Source organism: Coenobita brevimanus, chromosome 6, assembly GCF_032717465.1.
Source record: "Coenobita brevimanus isolate Jiangsu-jjx chromosome 6, ASM3271746v2, whole genome shotgun sequence".
NCBI lineage: Eukaryota > Metazoa > Arthropoda > Malacostraca > Decapoda > Coenobitidae > Coenobita > Coenobita brevimanus.
The window spans coordinates 61,796,927-61,812,809 of NC_136959.1; the positions used below are offsets into that span (position 1 = coordinate 61,796,927).

A 15,883-nucleotide genomic window follows, 5' to 3' on the forward strand; every position below is an offset into this window, starting at 1 on the left:
AACAGAATAAACTTTACCTGAATATAGAAGTTAGTATCAATCAACTTGGGTTTTTTCTCAAGGACAGCCCCTGTGCTGGCACTGACAAGACCCTCAAAAGAAGAACTGATATCCAGTTTTGTCTCCATGCGAAAGTTGCTGGCCTCGATGTACTTGAGGGCAAGTAGCTGCAGATCTATGAACTCCCCCTCATGCCAGCGGGCCTTCAGTTTACTCTCAATCTCATCAGGGTTACGGAAATACCTGTTGGAGATGAAGACATTTATCTTTTCAGCCTAAAGAGATCTTAAAAATCATTCTTGATAGCACCTCTGTGCAGGTTTATATGCAAAGGGTAGTTTGGGTTTACTGTTCACATACTGCCACTCAGGAGTAAGTGAGGCTGGTCACCCTCATCTTAAATGTCAGAACCAACTTGCCTAGCCCTAGGCCCCTTCACTCCTCATGGGCCAACAAATGATTAGATGATGAATGAATGAATGAATGAATGATAGCTCCTGATGAATCTGTTCACCTTTGATGAGACATTTCATGATGAAGAAGCTAAGTGGATAAAACCAGATATTACACAGATAAAGATTACATATAAAAAAATACTAATATTTATATCATATTTATATACCACATATGAATAAATTGCTATAGAAGGGATGCATGGGAGCTTCTTCAGCCCACTAGGATATGTTCTAATATCCCTGGTACCTAATTACACCCATACACACACACACACACACACACACACACACACACACACACACACACACACAAACACACACACACACACAAACACACACATACATCCAGCTAAACACACACATACACACACCCACACACCCATACCCATACCCACACACAAATGCATTCATCTACACCCACACACATACACACACCCATCCACCTATACACACACACAGACACACACACACACTTACACTCACCCACACCCACACCCACACACACACACACACACAAATTTTGTCAACAACTACTTGATCTCAAGGTAGTTTTTGCGCCAGTGGTCAAAGGGTGTGTCCACATCAAACATGCCATACAGCTCGGCTGTGTCTCCACGCCGCAGTCTTATCGTCATGTTAGCCTTCATCTCTTGTGTCACCCCTCCTGCCTCCGTCCAGCTGAAGGCACCATTGTTCTTGCTCTCCCAGATCATGTCACGATCTACGTAGGTAACTGAAGGGTGGGCAGAAATCAGTAAGCAAACTCAAAGTTTAAATTTACATAGGGAAAGAAGGCATAATAATACACCTGTTAAGCCATTCAATCTGGTTATGTTTTCTTTGTTTGGTTCTTGCTACTATTACAATATTTCTTTCAGTTTTGGGGAAACCTTTCAGTGTGAAGAGCTATGAACAGCTCTCCATTAATACTAAAGCAGATATGAGATCATGGGTAAAAATTATAATACAGCAGTAATGTTGAAATAACAAAAATATGAATGAGCAAAGAGTAACAATACTACAGAAGAAGGGAATGAGGTGTATAGCAAATGATATGTACCATCAACACAGATAACCAGTAACAAATAGCTAATTAACAGCTGGCATCATCATCATCATCATCATCATAGTCTTCTTCTTCACCCAATTTCTCACATATGAGAAAATCTTGATCATTACAAGGACATAAATCAGGGAAGAAAGGAAGCTCTAGTCAAATGTACTCACATTTTGTACCTTACAAGAGACAATCAAGGCTTCTTGCAACCTAAATCCCTACACCAATACAGAAAAAGGAAGGAGGGGAAAAAACAGTCAGATTTAATAAGCACATCAAGTACATTAGACTGGAGAGGGAAGTGCTATACCATAAAAAGGTATAAGGAAAGGGTCTCAAGTTGAAAATGAAGTAATACAAGGGCCCACACCCCACCCACCCCTTACTTCAATTTGATGTTGAGGGCAGTGAATATAATCAACCATGGCTGGGTAGTTTTGACAAATAACAAAGATGGGAGGGAAAAATCTAATGCTGTACAAATGACTGGTATGATATCCACACAAACTCTTGAGGAGAGATTTTGATGATTCAAATATCACTAAGACAATGTATATACAAAAGATTAACAATGTGAAATCAGAGGTTGAAGAGCTTGACATGCAGCTGAATCTGTAGTGAAAAGAAAGGGAATAAGCGTGGAGTTTAGAAATTAACAGTGTATATGTATGTCATTATATAATGACCAGTTGGCTCTGTAATGGGGAAAAAAAATAGTTTAACAGACTGGCTCTAAATGCAGAGAGAGAGAGAGAGAGTGTGTGTGTGTGTGTGTAAGACAAAAGGGAGAATGAGAGTGGATCTACATACACAGCTTGTGTGACATCCAGTTTGCTCTATAGTGTTGGCCAAGGAAGTAGAGGAGGCCATTCACAGTAAAGGTGGACTCCCCGTCACTGGGCATTACGTACATTACATCCACTACCATCTTCTGGTTGGGGTCCCTGGCAAATGGAAATAGTGACGTCAGAATTTCAGCAACTTCAGAAATATTTCCCTGCACTCTTTTTTTTTGAGATACTTTGAAAGATTATGTGTATTTGCTGAGTTGTGCATATTACATCACATTCCTTCTAACCTGAAAAAGATCTATATTGCTTTTTAGCTAAGTTTATGGCTAAAAAAATTCAGACTGGAGGGTACATCTGACCAGTAACCAAGAAGACTCATTCCTACCGAATACCTATAGCTCCCAAAATTTCATGCAATCATGACTTAGTTTGTGAGTTGAATCAGAGGCTCAATTCTGTCAGGTGAAAACAATCCCACTATAACAATGCAAGGACTCAGGCATACACATATTGTTAAAAAAAAAAAGTACAAACAATAAAATGAATGTACAAAGTATGCTTGGGAAGAAGCAATATATGAAAAAGTCTCACCTATTAGCATCCCACTTGAGGAGGAGTTCAAGGCCCCGCTGTCTGTCCTGGAGGATGTCTGCCGTCAGGCTCATGTGGACATCACGAATCCTGGGGAAGAAGAACAAACAGGGTGATGTTTGGGTTCTACTGTAGACAGCTCCAGCAGTAACAGCTGCATTCCTGCATTCACTACAACAGGAACTATAATCCACTGCCTGATTTACTAGCCAATGTTTACAAAAACAAAGCAATGTTGTAATATCCATGACATGCATGCAAACACAAACACGCACACACACATACACACACTCTCTCTCTCTCTCTCACTCTCTAAATCCCTTTTCTTTCTCTGTATCTCTCTTTTTATCCTGTTAATAAGAATGTTCTTTATTAGAGTGGGTGATGCTGTGTACATTCAGTCACTTTCCCTTCATACCCTTTCTTATACCCTTGCACCTGTTTTCTTATTTTCACCATTTTATCCCTTTCCCTATCCTGATGAATGCCACTAGTGATGGATGGAGATGATGGTTCCTCCTTTAGTCCTTACCTTCACTTCATCCTGCCACCTGTTGCCTTCCATTGATATCCCTCTCACCTCTTATTGACTACTTGGGTCATATTCTTCAGTATAATGTACAGTACAGGAGGTTCCTTGGAATCTCTTCTTTATCAGTTTATTTATTGGATATAACACATCGGAATTCTCTTACATGTTTATGTAAAGCATGACCATATTAAAATGATACCGTACAAATAAAATACAAGATCATTCAAAGAATAATATGCAAGATGAAATACTGATAAATTCATTAGAAATCCTTCTAAGCCCACAAGATCCTGGTTCCATAATTTCCCCCTTCATTCACCATCATCCCTCTCCTTTTCATCTATCACCACCAAGCATCCCTCTTTGCTTATCTCTATCACCCCCTTTTCACCTGTCACCATCATCTCTCCTCCTCTCTTATTAGCTATCTCTGTCACCTCTCTCCCATTTTGTCTATCATCACCCTTAACTTATAGCTGTTGTCAGGATGGTGGCAACCATCATCCACTCACCTGATGTAGTGCTACTTCCTTCACCTTTATCATTCTTTTTCTGTGTCTGCTGTCTTCTCATCCTATTTCTTCCATCTTTCCTGTCTTCTTACTCTTCTTTCTTTTTCAGGTAGCTTTACGCTGAATGACATGCCAAATGGTTTCCTGTACGTCAGGAAACCATGTACAATGTTGGGTGATAACCACATAACCAAAACTTACATGTTCCCTACATGTCAACAAGTGGATTGGTGGAGGGCTAGTGTCCCTCCCCTTAAAACAATTAACTCAAAGTCAAATGGCCACCCCTTATGGGATTACGGCATTTGGCTATAGATAAACAGATGAATAAACAAACAGATAGATAGACCATCATCTCTTCCCTGCCTGTAACCATCATTCCTTCCCATTTCACTCTGTCATTGTCACCCATTCTACTTCACTTACCATCATCCCATTCACTCAACCCACCTATCCAAATGTATGTCACTAGTCAGAGTGATGACAGTGCCCCAGCTGACTGCTGTGTTGACTGTATACAGTTGTGATGGCATGTGCACCTCCAGCAGCATCGTGTGCGTCTCAGCATTCAAATGGTCCGTCCCTTGTTCATATGCCACTACCACACGATACTTCTGTCCAGTGTTGGTCAGAACCTGTACAAGACATTTTTACACCTCAGTGTGTATCGAGAATGCAAAAGTAGCAGAAACTCAAGTAGCCCATCACTTGTTCACATGCTGCCACCATGCCATCCTTCTGGCTGGTATTGATCAGAACCTGTATGAAACAGTTTTATAGCTCAGAGCGTCCAGAATGAAAAATTTTAGAAATTTTCCACACACTTAAATTCATCCTCATTTTTTTTTTTTCTTACAGCTTTTGACATGTTACACCAGCTCTTCCGCAACCCTATTTACTTGGAAGTCAACAGATTAACCTCTACCCTATAGGCAACATGAAGGGGAGTTTACTGTTTGGAAAATTTGGCTTAGGGAATGGTGCTAATAACTTTTAGGACTTGAATGATGAATGAATACATGCTTAGCCAATTTCAATAGGGATTCGAGTGGTAATTCTCCAAATTTCATGCTTCTCTGTTCCCGTTTCAGAGCTTTCCCATTCCATAGTATTGCACTACTGGGAAACAGGGTTGGGCTGATGCATGATGAACATGTTTTTACTATAGCATCTTAGTGAACAAACACCAAATTTCATTGGTCTCACAAAGGAAAAAACAAAAGTGCTGGAACTGACATGTGTATCGATGCTCATCTTGTGGCTATCTGCCTGGAACGTGGCATTGACCTTAGTCAGACCATGGGAAGGGAGGTGGAGGTCCAGGAGGAGGTTGTGCAACTGCTCAAGGCGAGTGGAGAGGTCAGCATATGCCCCACCCACCTCTACCTTCCACTGGGTCCCAGACCTGATCTCACCATCAAACTGAAAGGGAAAAATTCCATACAACACCTTCAGATACAGATACAATTTAAATAATGACAAAGTACAGAGATGATACTAACAACATCAAAGAGGTGAGACTCTATATAATACTTATTACAGAAAATGTAACTTAAACGGGGGCACACAACAGATAAATCTACTGATTACTACAGGATACAAATACCTGTAAAACTTTTATAGGGTCACATAATATGTAAGAAGAGGAGTTTATACTGTATATTGTACTAATACAATATGCAAATACAGCACACATAAGGACACATAACAGAAAACTCTACATCCTTTCACTACATAATCCAAAGCTGCTACAAAGCAATTTGGCGAGTTAATTAAAAGGCTTCACTGCTTGAGTATAAAGTAACCCCCTTTATTCTTTAGTTCTTAATTTCCTCCGCATAAAAAAAAATTAAATTGCTCTAACAAAAATAACCTTTCTAGTACAGTATCTGGTTCCTCCTTTCTGATTATAAAATAATGAAAGCTAGAACACAAATGCCCTCAGTTTTTTGGCCACTCTTTTATGCACAAAAAATTAAAAAAAGAAAAAAAAAAGAAAGGGGAGTACAAAACAGTAAAACAAGTAAAATAGTACTTGGCAGCAGAGGAAAAAATTGTTAACCTGTTTTGCTTAAGAACGTTGTTAATATTTTATTCCTGCAATTACCATAAGATTATACAGTCTTCTACTAAGGAGACACTTTTTAAGTATAAAGCCTCATCAGTAGGAGAGGTTATTTCTTATACTGTACTGACTTAAAGAACTTAGAGGTAAAAAGCATAAACTAAACTCATGAGTCCTCTGGCAAATGGGGAAAAAAATAAACAAATAAAAAAATAGAAATATCAAACCCCCTCATGACTGACTGTGTAAATGTTGCCGCGGTTTTCCTTGATGCGTCCCTGGACCTGCCAGTCAAGCCCATCTGTCACCTGCAGGAACCATGAGCCCTCTGTGTCCATCAATCCTGTAGGCTCTTTTTTCAGGTGTAGCCGAGATTCCACAAATTTGTCTACATGGGAGATGGAGAATGGAAAACAGAAGAATAAAAGGGTATCACATGGTAAGAGATGAAGTGAGCATCCTGAATAAGAAAATGGCAGAGTAAATGATATTATCACTTCATTTCAAAAACAGGAATGAGCATGAGCAGGTCAACTTTTTTGTAGAACAGATAACAACCAACCAACCATGGTAACAGAGTAGCATCCTGGAGATATAGTGGGAGGAAGAGGCAAAATGAGAACAGGACACATGGATAAAAACTGCACATGTCAAAAGTAGTTTATTTTATTAAATATTTCACATCCTTCCACATCAATGATGTACTAACATCATTAGCATTCTTCTGAGCACTTCTGGTAAATAAGGTCCTGGGTAAATTTAAAAAGAATAAGGACATCACTTCTTCAACAGCAAAATATCATATTTAATTTAGTTTTTGGTGGTAGGTGGTGGTGACCATCATCCACTCACTTGATGTAGTGCTGCCTACTTCTTCCTTAGCCTTTATCATTCTTTTTCTGTGCCTGCCCTCCTCTTCCTATTTCTCCCATCTTTCCTGTTTCTTCTTATTGCTTTTCTTTCTTTACAGGTGGCTTTACATTGTGTGACAAACCAAATGGTTTCCTGTAAGCCAAGAAACCATTTACAATGCTGGGTGGTAACCATATAACCAAACCATACGTGCTCCCTACGTGTCAACATGTGGGTTGGTGGAGGGTTTGTGCCCCTCCCCGTAAAACAAATAACTCAAAGTCAAATGGCCACCCCTTACGGCATTATGGTGTCTGGCAATAGATAGATGGAATTTAGTTTTGCTACTGCAGACTACTTTATTCAGCTTAAGGCAGACCTCTCAATGCAGGGCAACATGTAAGGTTAACTCTCTACCATCCTCTTACCTGTGGCGTACTGGATGACGGCTCCAGTGTTGATTACATACTTGTCGTGGAACCAATCAATGCCAAACTTAAGATCCAGATTCCGACGAATTTGCTGCCATAAGTCAAGAGAGAGCACCAAATTACTGATAATCAGCATAACAAGAAATCAGAATATGAGAAAACATAACCATAAACATTATATTGCGGATCATAATCTTGAAATGTACCTTGCAATGATATAGTATTAATTGGATAGATATCAGCAGTATTTTCAATAGGTTTGCCTTTGATGCAGGGCTACTACCATCTACACATCAAAGACACTATATCACTAAAGTTGCTAAAAGGATTAGATATCCTTTGGTTTCTCATCCTTGCAACCATTCAGACCACACAGTACTGTAACTATGTTCTGAGGTGGATGTCTCCAAGGCATGGCATTAAAAAAACTAAATATAAAGATAATAATGACAATAGTGGTAGGTGGAGATGCTCACCATCCACTCATTTAATGTAGTGCTGCTTTGAATGTCTGCCCTTTCCTCTCTTCTTTCCTTCCTCTTCTGTCTTTCTTTCCTTTATTCTTTCCACATTCTTCTGTCTATGGGTGACTTTACACTCTCTCTTCTGTCTTTCTTTCCTCTTCCTTTTGCCTCTGGGTGACTCTACACTGACTGACAAGCCAAATGGTTTCCTGTACACCAGGAAACCATTTACTATGCTGGATGGTAACCATAAAACCAAATTATGGTGCCTGGTAATTAAGGTGCTCCAATCAGATTGAGCCTGTGTAGGTTTGAATCCAAGGGATGGTTGGGGTTTATTGCTCACGTAATTCCACTCAGGGATGATTGAGGCTGGTCACTCTCATCTTAAATGTCAGGACCAACTTGCCAAGCCCTGGGCTCCTACGCTCCTCATGGGGCGACACAGGATTTGATGATGGATGGATGGATGATAATGACAGACAATTTCACTCACCTGAGAGAAATGCTAAGTCAAAGCATTCAGCAGATATTTTGGTTCAGCTGTGAGAAATTTCACATGTCAAAGGCTCAGCATATTTTTTTTTTTCTTTCCAACTGAGGTTGAGTCCAGGAGATGATACAAGTTAGTTTTTCATGTAACACCACCCTATGGCATGTGACTGGTGCCACTCGCCTTAACCGTATGGACTAAAAACTTTGTTTTGGTCCCCTATCCTTCTGCTGGGGTAATAATGATTGCTCATTGGATGGATGAAAAAAAATCCTAAACAATGCCTACTTTATCTTAGCCTAAAACTGCCATCCTCCCATCTAATATGCTGAGCTGCAAGTAGAGTTTAACATCAGAACATGATAGTACAGTATACAGTAGGTATTCATGATGAAATGTTATGGCAAGGATATGGAGCTGCAGCATGGCCTTAATCTGTCAAAGATTTACAGTGAAAAAGTTGTAAAATGATAAAACTTACTGCCAGGTTAAGGTGGATGAACCATGTGATAAAAGAGTAAGGAAAGGGTTCTTACTCCTTGTTAACCAACCCACCTTGATACTGGTCGTCAGGTTGAAGGTGGTGCTGATGTCACTGACATAATAGGTGATGCCCTCATAGATATCAACACGGTAGCTGTCATCCTCAAAGTGCTCACCAAAGTTGAGCTGGATACTGTTTTTTCGTGATCCACTGTGAACCTGAAAATATTATGCAGTTCTAGGCTTTCTGGTCACCCATCCTCTTCACTCTGACCCTTTTCTCCACCAAAAAATGGAGTGAAGCAGGATTCAGGAAAAAGGAGAAACTATCAACAGCATCTTCAGTGAAATGGGCCAAACAATCATTCACACATCATTCAAGCTCATGAGATCCTGGATCTACCATACAATTATAAAAATAGCTTCTCTGTCTATCTATCTATTAATATACCCTCAATACCTAGTGCTCAATAAGGGTGATAACTCTTCTGGAAGATTCTCGGCCCCATTCAGCATTACGATTCCGGTACACAACAGCCTCATCATATTCTCAACACAAACATCAACATTCTGACATATATTATAAACACAATACATGCAGCCCTCAGGTCAGCACTGTGTTCTAAACTATCTCAGCCTTTTCCCTACAGCTGGAACTGGAAAATGGGATAAAAACAGGGGAAACATAACAGGTAGCAATAGAACTTGAAAGGAGCAAAATACCAAACTATCTGTCTATAACCAAATGCCTTCATCCCAGAAAAGGTGACCACAAACAAATCACCTCCATGTCATCCTTTCCTATGCCATCAGGTTGCCCCCTCACTCATATACAATACCTCTCCATATCATTCATCCATCTCTTCCTCAGTTTCCCCCCCCCCCCACATTTCAGTAACATACACTCTCTTACTCAATTTTTCATTCCCCATTATCTCCAAATGGCCAAACCAACTCAATATACTTTTCCCAGTGCCTTCCAACACATTCACATCAACACCACAATGCTCCCCCAGTTCCTAATTTGTATACCTGTCTCTCCATGTTATGTTACTCAGTATGCTCCATCAGTAAAATATACTGAGGTTTTCACACACACACACACCCACACACACACACACACACACACACACACACACACACACACACACACACACACACACACACACACACACACACACACACACACACAAGGAAGAAGATGAAGAAAAAAAGATAAGAAAGAAGATTCATAACCAGGTTGTACCCAACTCACCCAGCGAAGTAATTTCCCTTTGAAGTTAATGTTGGGGAATTGTGAGGAGTAGAATTTCATGCTGAGATCTGTCTTGATGTCTGATGATGGGGACAAAGACTTGGCCCACTTGTAGTCCATCCGGACATTCTCTTCCCCTGTTGATACCTGGAAGGATAAGGTGGTCATGTATATTATGCTTAGCAACTGCTCTTATATCCATAACACTAAGAGAACAAAGATAATTTAATTAACCTGTGGAGCCTTTAGGTCCCAAAAGATTAAAAGCATCAATAAATACTAAGAGATAGGACAGAAAGCCAAATGTATACGGTACCGAGGTAGTATACAGAGCATCCAAGTGTCCTGCCCACTCATTCTCCTGTACACTGAGGTCACCTTTGATGGTACCATTGGCTACTTCCCAACGTCCAGTCTCTCCAACAGGCACCAGTCCCTTCACCTGCATATCCACCTTCAGCAACTCAGCACCCTGCTTTAGACGCCGATCCACCACACCTGTGCAACATTATAACGCTATGAATGTCAGTATTAAAAAAACTGACTCCATCATTTCTCATCATTCCTGAATATTTCGATAAACATTAACTTACAAATATCAAACAAAATACATTTAGCTCAAACACAAAATGCAGAATAAATCTAAACCTGATAAATATACAAAAGTGGCATCCTAATACATGGGTTCAATGAAATTAAACCTGAGCAATGGTAATAATCCCTTTATTCTTTGGTATGCCTGGGAATTCCAAGTTAATAGAATTTAATGCTAACTGCATATTATCTTACTTTACTGACTGGCATAAAAGAAAATTACTGGTAATACATGCTAAATGATGTGAAGCAAAAAATATAGTACTGTTTTGTTATTCAAAAGACTTTGTCCTGTCTTTCAGAGTGCCACTCAAAGTAAGAGTACTAGTATATTTTTGCTGACTGTATATACACAAATAAGAATATGTGCTATCTTGACGTCATCTTAACTAAGACAAATAATGAAGGAAAGAGCTGGCTAAGTGAGATGAATACAGGATGCTGCATAAATCTGAACCTACCACAAAAAATAAAAAGAAACCTATATACAGTAAAACCTCTACAACTCGGCATAATACATGTGCAAGCCTTGCCGAGTTAGCCTATTTGCTGAGTTGTAGGGATGAACTTGAAGTTCCCCCCCAGCACACACACAAAAAAAAAGAAAAATGGAAAAAAAAAAAAGGACAAAAATTAAAAGTTTTTAAAATAAACAGTAAAAGCTGCCTTACCATGATTCCATGCAGTTGTAGGGTGTATTCCAGGCATGGAGGAGGACTTTTGGTAGTTTTTGGAGGTGTTAGGGGGGCTCAAGATCAGTTTTGGGCACACCTTTACTGTACTGTACTAGTCACTGAACACCATGTAAAGCACAATTAACACTATAAAGGCCATTACTGTAATGTATTTATCACTTGTACTATACTGGAGAACTAAACACTAAACACTTAAACATTACTGTTCAACTCGGCATCTTACCGAGTTGGGGGGATTTTTGCCGACTCTCTTCCTCTCACGCGTGCATTTTTGGGAAATTTTGAATTTTGATTTTTTAAATGAATCTTTTGGAGCCTTCGCGAGTTGTAGAGGTTTCCGACTTGAAGGATGCCGAATTGTAGAGGTTTTACTGTACCTGCAACACACACACACATACACACACACACACACACACATACAAAGCCACTTACCTGCCACACTGACTATGTCCTGACTAAGGTAGGTGATGGTGAAGATGGGTGTGATTACATCCCTACCCAGCTTGCTATGTGAGGTGTGGCCAGCAGTTAGAGAGGCCACTTCTCGCCCATTCAGGTCTACTATTACATCCACACGCCGCTCCAGGTTTGTCAGCACATATCGGCCTGCAGTTGACAATTAATGAGTGCAAAGGATGTGTGAAGAGAAAATTCTAGTGTCTATGTAATCGTTTATGGCATTTTCAAAAGCTGTTATAAAGGGCAATCCCTAATTTCTGGACTTTTGAGCTTCATGACCATAAGCCAGTGGGCAAATGGCAATATGCTATGTACCACCCTCACAAAATCCCATGTGCAACAGCTTTACCTACTAAAAGGTTAATGATACAAACAATTATCAGGTAAGCTAAGTAGTAGTGGTAGTTGTTACTCAAGGTTTATCAGAAAGTGAACTCAGTGGACTGCAGGCTGAGGCTGCCCTTCTTCTGCAGCTCATCATCTTGCTGTTGGGTGGTGGAGGGGGGAAGGTTGAGGGATGTTTATATAACCAGGAAGCTCCACTGCCTGATCTTACAGTGCCACATTCTGAATGAATCCCTCTCCAGCACCATCTTGTGACCCTGACACTACTTATTACAATATAATTTTTTTGTGTATTATGCTCCATCCACTTTAACCTGGGCTAAAACTACTGTCATTCCATCTTGAATGCTGTGCTGTAACAAGAAACCGACATTACAAAATGGTGTTAGGTATGAAGAAATGCTGTAGAAATGATCAAGAGCTACAGTATTGCCTTAGTCTCTCAATGTGTTATATGATATTTGCTGCAAAAGGACAAACTTCTCCACCAAATTAAAATTGCTGAAGTATAGCATATATGCACTACTATTGATCCATCCTTACCTCTTGCTGCCATATCGGTCTGTGGTGAGTGCAGGTTCAGGGCGATGCTCTGTGACCTGAAATTGATGTTGTACCTAATGCTGTGTTCTCGTGGGGTAGATGTCCCAGGTGTGTTCGCTGACATTAGGAAGGTCCGATGGTCCTGCAATCATACACTCACTGCAGTTGTGTCATGTGCGTCTTACTACTTACACACCCAGGTGACAAAGAAACCACTTCAACATATTCAGAACAGGGTAATGTGCCAAGAATTTTATGGAGTGGCAGTGGTCACTTCTGAGCTGGACATTATACAGGTAACATAGTGGTAGCCGGAATTACTTACTTCCATGGTCAGTGGTATCCAGAATGTTTACAGATTAAAAATTTAATGGAATAGGTGATGACTTTGAAAACCATAAATCACAGGCTATACATTAAAGTTAAGCTTACTAAACAGTATGCTCAGAAGCAAATCAGTACTATTCAAATATAGGAAATGAAACAGCAGTAAGTGACTTACTGGCCGACGTTCCCAGGTGTATCGAATCTGATATGAGGTGAGAGTTGGATCTGTCTTATGCAGGGCCAGTTGGAGCTGTGAGGGACCCGTGAGAGGGAAGAAGGGACTCTCTGGCACCCTGGAGGCATTAGGGTATTGAACATTCCAGCACAACTTGGCCCCAAGCTGCCTCTCATAGTGTGAGCACCCAACCATCTCCATTCGGTCATTGATCACACCAGCCACCTCCTCCCTTGCCTTCTCTGCATTGGCCTCTGTGGCCCCATGGATTAATACCAGGCTTGTCCTGTGTGGTGTGGTGAAAGGCAATATTAAAGATTTTATACAGTAGATCATTCTCTCTCTCTCACTCTCAGCCAGTCTATCATTTTCTTACAATACCCACACTTTATTCCTACAAACTTCCACATTAATACAATACCACACAACACTCCTACAGTTCCCATACATTCTTACTCAAAAGGGATGCCTTCATGAAGTGGCACAGACACAATTGGGTAGTGGAGCTGTCTAGCTACACAACTATCTCTCAATTCCCTACCTGTTCTTCACCAGGAGAATGGTGAATTGCAGCAGAGACAACTTCAGGCTGCTAGGGTCATTTCCTGATGAGTTGGAGGCAATGATAATAACAGCCCACACAGTCATACAATACCTACATCCCATAGCATACTGGTACCCACACCACATTCCCACAGTATCTATAATACTGTATAAAGGTTCCAACACTACATCCATACTATTCATACAGTATTGTAACCATCTTGAGCTACTACATTACCCACACCACATTATGCAATATCAACAACGCAGTACTCACTTCATGTTCACAATGTCAACCTTGTCCCTGGGCATGTTGAAATCAAGTTTGATGTTCTCTGTGCCCCCAATCTCAAACCTGCCTTCAACCACGGTGGAGGAATGGAGTGTGGACACCAGCTGGGCCCCACTCTGTGCCGCATGTCCGTCCACTAACATGGACCCTACCACTTCGATTCCCACACTGTCAGAGGAATGACAGGTGAAGAAAAAGTAGAGTATGAAAGATATCACAAAGTCATCATTATAATGTCACTATTTCTGACATTTTTTTTTTTTTTTTTGACAGCATCAATGGCAATTTAAAGACAAACTGTCACCCCCCCCTCTCTCTCTCACCTTGGTTTGAAACATCCATTGATGCCAGCATGCCCAGTCTCCAGGAAGTTAAAGATACTGATGTTACCACTGGCATGGACATCAAGGGCAATTGAGGCAGTGAGGGAAAGGTTCAGAGGAAGGCCAGCTGTTGTGGGAATGATGTATGCTGATTCAGTTGCCAGCCATGACTTCTGGAGGTTAATGTCCTGTTGGAGAGAAAAGTGAAACTGGTGAAACTGGTAAGGTAATAAGGATAAAAGCTGGAAAAACTGGGCTAAAAGAGTAATGCAGACAATGAAGGATGCAAGCTATGACTCTACAAAATTAATATCCATTAGGAGGGAGAATTAAAGTGGAAAGAACATCCTCTTGTGATGCAACAAGCTTTCAGTACAAGTGCTGGTAAAATGATGCTGCCACATGATTGACTGATTACAGTATAAACATCATGGCAGGAGTTGCCCCATCCATACACTGTTATGAAGAGGGTATGTTTAACATGCCATCATTTCCATTCTTTTTAATCACCTTCTACAACTTGCAGGCAATGTGTAAGTAGCATTCTTTTTCCCCTACCCACAATACTATCACATAAACAGTAAACATGATCTTGGGTACTCACATTGCCCTCGTTAAGTCTCCTGATCCTTTCAGCAGGATTAAGTGTGTTGAAGGCTCGCATCACCTCTTCATGCCCATGCAGATGGCGGTAGTAGATCTCATTTCCAAATGTTTTCATGTGTAAGGACAACTGTAATGCAATTCATAGTTTAGGACCCAAGTTACATAATATTCTCTAACATGTGTACTTAACATCATGATTTTCAGCAACACAACTACATCATCAAGCACAGGATGCCTGCGCTCAGCTAAGAGTGAGTCATGGTAGCTTGGTTTATAATACCAAACAATTTAATATATTTATCTGACTCCCCTACCTCAGCAGCTTTCTGAAGGTACTCCTCCGTTTTGCCTGTCTGTGTGATGAGCTCGCGTATCTTGGGGTTATTGACAACGGGACCAAAGGAGGAGCTGGGTTGCCTGAAGAATGCTGACTCAATGTAGCGGTCCCATCCTTCCACCCTTGCTCCCACCTAAAGAAGGAGGAAAAAAGGGGGAAGTAGGAGAAAAAGAGAATAGAAGAAAGTAGGGGAGGGAGGAAGAAACAGGAAGGAGGAAAAGAAATGGAAATGAAAAGCAGGTGAGGAGGAGGGAAGCAAGGAGAGAGGGGAAAAAATGGTGAGATGAAGGGGAAAAAATTACCAGTATATTGTAGTCAGTTACTGCACTGTTTAAGACAGTTATAAATCATGGTATCTAGTGGAATGTGTCATCTAAAAGGCAATCACAAACAAGAATGGTAAATAAGATTGAAATTATATCAAGGTAAAGGTTTCTTTAGGAATGTGTACTAGGTAAGATATGAAGAAATGGGTGTTGCCAATTGTTTTACCCTGTTGGTCAGTTGCTTCATTTGGTAAAATTGTTCACAAATTTTCATTTTCATCAGCTTACTCTTGACATTGTTCATCTTCTTGAAACTTGTCCTCTCATTTCACAATCCTGTTTGGATTTACTTTCATTTGTTTCCCCATACTTTTCCAGACTATAGATACAAATTTAA

At 40.4% G+C, this 15,883-nt stretch overlaps 1 protein-coding gene across 1 annotated transcript in view; it reads right to left on the reverse strand.

The window, feature by feature from the left end:
• Window positions 1-15,883, reverse strand: part of LOC145401408 (uncharacterized) — a 205,482-nt gene that overhangs the window by 175,938 nt on the left and 13,661 nt on the right. Inside the window, exons 15-32 of the mRNA XM_080273750.1 lie at window positions 15,198-15,353; window positions 14,882-15,010; window positions 14,278-14,465; window positions 13,940-14,122; window positions 13,120-13,405; window positions 12,618-12,759; window positions 11,703-11,876; window positions 10,298-10,479; window positions 9,982-10,128; window positions 8,799-8,945; window positions 7,284-7,377; window positions 6,246-6,391; window positions 5,175-5,360; window positions 4,389-4,573; window positions 2,895-2,984; window positions 2,323-2,456; window positions 990-1,188; window positions 18-243 (exon numbers count right to left, since the gene is read on the reverse strand). Of these exons, the coding sequence (XP_080129876.1) occupies window positions 18-243; window positions 990-1,188; window positions 2,323-2,456; window positions 2,895-2,984; window positions 4,389-4,573; window positions 5,175-5,360; window positions 6,246-6,391; window positions 7,284-7,377; window positions 8,799-8,945; window positions 9,982-10,128; window positions 10,298-10,479; window positions 11,703-11,876; window positions 12,618-12,759; window positions 13,120-13,405; window positions 13,940-14,122; window positions 14,278-14,465; window positions 14,882-15,010; window positions 15,198-15,353 (2,994 nt within the window). The remainder of the gene's footprint in view (window positions 1-17; window positions 244-989; window positions 1,189-2,322; window positions 2,457-2,894; window positions 2,985-4,388; window positions 4,574-5,174; window positions 5,361-6,245; window positions 6,392-7,283; window positions 7,378-8,798; window positions 8,946-9,981; window positions 10,129-10,297; window positions 10,480-11,702; window positions 11,877-12,617; window positions 12,760-13,119; window positions 13,406-13,939; window positions 14,123-14,277; window positions 14,466-14,881; window positions 15,011-15,197; window positions 15,354-15,883) is intronic.